We start from the raw sequence: 6000 nt of genomic DNA on the forward strand, positions 1-6000 counted from the left end.
CCGATAAAATCACAGCCTGTGGTCACGGGAGCACCTCCACAGGAATCGCTGACATAAAGCCCATTTCCTCCCATCTTGTTATGGAAAGAGAAGGGGAAATGCCCTGGCCCCTTGAGCTTGAGAGCTGTGTAAACAGTGGGGTGAGGAGAGCTCCCCTCACAGCTGGCGTCTGCTGGGACCTTTGGAGTCTGAGAGGGAACAGACAGTCCCAGTCTGATTCATGGTCATTCCCAGACGTCCGATTCCCACCAAAATGAAGGGAGGTCTGTCGGGGGCTGGGGATGGCCACACAGCCAGGTCCTGTTTGTGGGTTAGTTGTTCAGGAAGCAACTAGGACCGACTTCAGCCTTGACCTTGAACCAGGTTCTAGCCGATGGCATTGAGGCAAATGCATTCCCTTGCCTTCCGTTGTCCAATGAGGTGAGTTAGAACCCAGAAGTGAGCACTCTGGAAATGTGCAGGGTGCTCTGAAGTCTTCAGATGAACCTGAAGTTTCCTTCTAAACAGTCTTCAGATGTAACAAACCTACACACGTCACGACACGTTGTTCTTAATTGCCCTTTCCTCCCTGGCCCTGAGGCGGGAGGGCAGGGTCTACTCAGTCTCTGGGCAGCCCCTCCAGGATCATTGTCCATCCTTTGCAGCCAGAGGCCCATCCCTTCCAGTTTATTTAGCTTCTTGGGGTACATTACCCCCAAATCACTTCTTCCTCAAGAATCACAGTAACCAGAGTCCACCTCTGAGGGGGTCGTGGCACGACCCAAGTTCATTCTTTCTGTCCCTCTGCTCCCTCCCACTTCTCCTGGAGCAAACGTCAGTGACCTGGCATGGCTCTTGTCCAGCACCCACGTGAAGGTTTACGGTTCCAGGACACCTTTGGAACCGTTCGGTATTCCATTCACTCCATTTTCCCAGTGATGGAGAGTTCATTCGGTACACGTGTGTGCTGTCCCATACCTCCCAACAGCAAGGCAGATGGAATTTGAGTTTCCCTGCAATCCAGATGGGACGTGTCTCTTGCCTTACATGTGCCTTCTCCAGATTACCAGGGAGTAACTAAGAACTCTGCTTCTGTTGTCCCAGGCGTTTGCAAACGATTACCGAGAGGCGGAAGACCACCCGCAAATGGTTATCTTACAACTGTTACGATTCATCTTCCGTCTGGTCTGGAGAAGGCACTGACAGGAGCTTCGTGCAGCCAGGACAAATGGCGGACATCGCTCTTGTTCAGACCGGGAGAACCCCAGCACCTCCATCTCTTGGCGCTGCGACAGTCCGGCCGGTGGCTCTGTCCCAGAGAGGCGTGCGGAGCACGGACAGCGCTCAGCACTGTGTCGATGTGGACGGAACCTCTGTCCATCACCACATGGCCGGATTTTCAGTAAATAATTGTTGTGAATGTAAACAAGGGAGGGTTTTTCTCTTTTAAATGTACAGATCCTAGGGACAGAGAAATATGCAAGAGAGGTGTTTACATGTGGTGTGTTAATTTTTTTAAACCCACTTTCTTTGATAACTGTTTTTTGTTTTTTTTTTTTTTTTTTGGTCTTGTTTTTGTTTCAGAAAGGAAAACTTTTAGACAATTTATGGATAATTTTTTTATACTCATTCTTAACCCATTACCTTCTCAGAGGACTGCGTAACCCTGCAGTGGGAACTGAGCCAGCCGATTTATAAGGCTGCCTTAGTTTATTTTTAGATATTACTGTACAGAATTTTTTAAACAGGAAGAGTATGGCGTTGCCCTCTCTCCTCTGCCATGCCTCCGAGTTTCCTTTTGAATTTTTACTACCAAAACAGTTGTTATGAAATGGAATGGGCTCGAGTGGCAGAGGGTCTGTTCTGGTACGCCACTTCCGTTTTGTAAATATTTACCTCCTTAGCTCAGTTGCTCCTGTGGCAAAAAAGTTCACACTTTTCATGCTTTCCCTCAACTCTTCGGACCCCTCGGTCTGTCTCCACACCGATGCACAGGTTCAGCCCAGGGTCCTTTCCAATGTGTTTGTGTCGGCAAGGGCTAGGGGCTGCCCGGATTGTTCCCAGCTCCATCAATCAGGCTGACTTCATGGGAAGGGCTCCTGGGCACTTCACTTCACTGCGGTGGCTTCGTTTGTCTCTCTTATCCTGAGAGAACGTGGGCTTGCACGCCACTTGCTAAAGCTGTTGGCTCTTCTGGTTGCCCGCTCTGCTGCCTGCCGCAGGCTCTGCTGGCTGTGTGTACCAGATGAGCTGGAGCCCACACTTTCTCCGGGATTGGCCAGGTCATTTCAGGAGCAAGGAGCTCAGGTGATCCTTTTCCGTGCTTCTTGGTATGTAGCCCCGCTCATCCCTCCTGGCCTGTGGCTCCTGGATTTCGTCTCCATTCCCATGAGTCAGGGGCTGGCTCTACTTCATCAGTTTCCATACACAGGAAACCTCCATTTTACCAAGTAAAACATTTGTCTTCACAAGATGTCTGCCTGCTTTGCTCTCTCCCATTTTCTTAACACCTGAACCTTCTTGGGCCTCCTGTGTCTGGGGCGGGGGTGGGGTGCTATTTCTTGGTACCCTGCCTCTTAGGACCAGCAGCCCATACATTGGTCAGTTATTTCAAGAGCAGGCAGGACTGGTCTAGTGGAAGAGCGCTTCCTAATGTGTAGAGGCCCTGTGTCCTATCCCCGGCACCTCCTAAAACAACAGCACACCTGTCAGACAGACAGACAAACGGGAGATTAAAAAAGGGGGGGGGGGCAAAGAAGAAAGAACATAGGAGGGGTGGGGGGCAGTGACAAACCCTCTAACTTGTGAGAACGTCAGACATTAGGCAGCTTGCTTAGAGAGGTGTATGCGTTTCCAAGCAAGTCAGCGGTGCCAATGACTGTGTGCTTTGGGCCTGTAGACAGCCAGTGTTTTTTCTTATGTAAAGGAATCCATTTATTCCTACTTTCCTGCGTGTGTGTGTGTGTGTGTGTCTGTGTGTGTCTGTGTGTGTCTGTGTGTGTCTGTACATTTCCTTCTAGATTGAAATCATCCGATTCCAAATAATGTTTATAAATGCTTTCCCAGCTTCCATAGATTTGTAATAGACTGAAAGCTGTTTTGGCATTCACCTCCTTTCCTAATGCATTGAGCCTGCTCATGGGTTCCCATGAGGCCTATGGTTGTAAGTTGGTGTTAAGAGTGCAACCATGGCTCTGCTACACACACTCACACACACACACACACTCACATAAACACACACACACACACACACACACACACACCCCAAAGACATACTTGGTTCTGGGCCATCCCCTCCCTAGGACCTCCATTCTCATGTGCCAGTCTCCCCGACTGGAGCACTTTACTGTCTCAGCCCCGTGGCTCTGTGGTACTGCCTAGGCGGGTGCAGAAGGCTCCCAGAGCCAGGTGCCAGTGGCATGTGTGGCCCCTAAAACGTGCTTACCTCCAGCCTGGGGCTGGCCGCTGAAGCAGCTCATAGGGTAGTAAGAGAGTCTATGAATTGTAGAAGTATTCAAGAACAGGATGCGGCACCCAGAACTTAAACATGATGACTGGATGTCCCTGTACTGTATCTGTTTCTTAAAATGCAAGTGTCTCCTGCAGAAAGTGTCTCAGCTTACTGTGGGTAGGGCTTTGTGCTTAATTGTTAGTTTATCATTCTCTCTTCTGTGCTAGAACAGAAACTAGATCTCCCTCCTCCGTGTGTGTGTGTGTGTGTGTGTGTGTGTGTGTGTGTGTGTGTGTAAACATAATGCGGGTTTTGTGCCTTGACAACCTCCCCATGTGAGGTTTGTAAATAGTGTCCTGTGACTTCACCTCAAGTTGGAATAAACGTACAAAATGGCGTCCTGAGTGATTCTTCAAATTTTCTTTCCAGAAAAGAGTTGAGTTCGGGGGAGGGAGGGTGTCTGAAAAATCAGCTTAAAGTCCCTCTTTATTAAAGTCTGTAATGGATAATGTCTGCTTCTCCTGTTTCCTCCTTCCAGTGTTGTATATATTCTGACTATTTATTAGATTAGGAAGTCATGTTTCACTCGTCAACTGAGCCAAATGTCTGTGTGCAATTGTATTCTCGTTACCTTTCTTTGTAAAATATTGTACAGCATAAATGAGTAAAAAAAAAATCACTGTTTTTTCAAACTTCTCATTATTAAGGATTGTAAATACCGTAGGTTCTCCTTCTGTGTAATGTGCCCTACTGTTCCATAATGCTGTAACTTGTAGAGTCATTGTATATTTATTTTCTGCTTATTTAATGTCTTACGTTCTTGAAAGTGTTGACATCCCTATCCCTGACACCCCAGCCATGCCATGAATTGCTTCAGCTCCTGATAAAGGGGGGCACTGACTGACTGGCTCTGTTCCCCAACATGGCTTCTGCTTTGGCTTCTGGCATTCAGTGCTTGGATTCTGCTGCCTCTCTGAGGAAACGAGTATTTGCTGCCGATGAGATACCCTAGCTACAGTAGCCTGGAAGATCGGACTCTAAGAAAATACCCATCAAACCCATTTATAAAGCAGCTGGCTTCTGAGGAAAGCAGATTTACCAATAAGTTGGCCATATCTTTAGAGAAGTATTAGCAACAGATGGGGAAGGTTTTTTTCTTTAATTGAGAGTGTATCTTTGACAACTCAGTGTTGAAAGAAATCCTGCCTCTTGAGGTACTGCTGAATGGCCGCCCTGGGTAAGAAAAGGGCAGGTGGGGCCTGTTTTTAGAGCATTCAACAAGGCCACTTATGTCACCAGGACACTTGCTGGCTACCTTCCCCACCTGCTGTGTGCTTCTGGTGTTTTGAGGTCTGTGGACTGAACTTACCTGTGCCATTCAGCTCCCTCCCCACCCTGTTCACTGCATTTGGCCAGCTTGCTCCTGCTTCGCTCAACAGAGGCCCCCACTGGCCTGGGTGTCAAGATGGAAAAAAGCTCACTGAAGCTCTAGAGCCATGTGACTTCATGTAAATGGTTTTGTCCTCCCTGCTGATTTAGCCTGGTGCCTGTGTGTGTCCATCCACTCAGTACGTCTGTGTGCGGGTTGTGTCCACACGTGTCGCTACATCAGCGGGGAATCCTTCTCAAACAGCGTTGCACAAAGCATCCTCAAGTTCCCAGCAAAGTACTTGATCTCTTTCAAATGTGTTTTATCGTCTAGGTTCTGTGACCACTGGTTTCTGTATCCAGAACTGTCAGGTATCCTTTGGTAAACAGCACTGATCTCTGTATTGTACCCCATCACTAACGTGTCAGAACCCAGCGTATGTAGCATTTGTATTGCAGTTTCCCTGGCTTCCTTTATGTTTTGCACTGATGAATTTTGACAGGGTAATTGCCACTGTACCTGTGCAATACTGCTGTAAATAACTGCAGATTTTTTTAAGAAACTCAATCTTTTATGTTCTTAATGAATTTTATATAAATAAAACTTGCGACTAGCTCTCATGAACTGTTTGATCTGTGGTCTTCAAAATGGCTGACAACTGGAGGTATGTGTAGATGTATATATCCCTGCCTAATATCACATTCACTACATGTAGATCTTATAATGGGGCTGTGTAGTATATACAAGTTAAAAGCAAACCACGCTGAAGAGTTTTGAAGCAGATGATAAAACATCCTGCCCATGGAGTCGGCTATGACTCAATATTTGGGTAGAAAGGTGGTGGGAGCGAAGAGGTAGGTTGGGAGTGGACTGTTCTCTGGTCAGTTCACAGAAGGACTGCTAATCTGGGTGAAGATAAATCAGGAGTGGAGACACTGAGGCGTTGTTGAGGGACTAGAAGTTGTAAGGTCCATGTAAACAAGCACAGGATTTGACTGGATCTGAAATTGTTACTAGGAAAATACTGAACAATTTTAAACCAGGTGTCTACTCTTGCTGTTAATTAAGCAGCACATAAATGGGGCTTTGTAAAGTTCACCAACCAAACCCATTGCAAAGGAATTGTTTGGGCTACCACCCCCACCCACAACCTGTAGAAGCCTACATTTTTCCAGAGCCCTTTACCCGCCATGGGTGTAGG

General features: G+C 47.3%; 1 protein-coding gene across 1 annotated transcript in view; it reads left to right on the forward strand.

Annotated features, from left to right (window-relative positions):
- The window catches only part of Bcl2l11 (Bcl2-like 11), a 37289-nt gene extending 31870 nt beyond the window's left edge, over positions 1-5419 (forward strand). Inside the window, 1 exon segment of the mRNA NM_171988.3 lies at positions 1084-5419. Within this exon segment, the coding sequence (NP_741985.1) occupies positions 1084-1182 (99 nt within the window). The 3' untranslated portion in view covers positions 1183-5419.
- Positions 5420-6000: the final 581 nt, after the last annotated feature.

This window comes from Rattus norvegicus, chromosome 3, assembly GCF_036323735.1.
Source record: "Rattus norvegicus strain BN/NHsdMcwi chromosome 3, GRCr8, whole genome shotgun sequence".
Taxonomy (NCBI): Eukaryota; Metazoa; Chordata; class Mammalia; order Rodentia; family Muridae; genus Rattus; species Rattus norvegicus.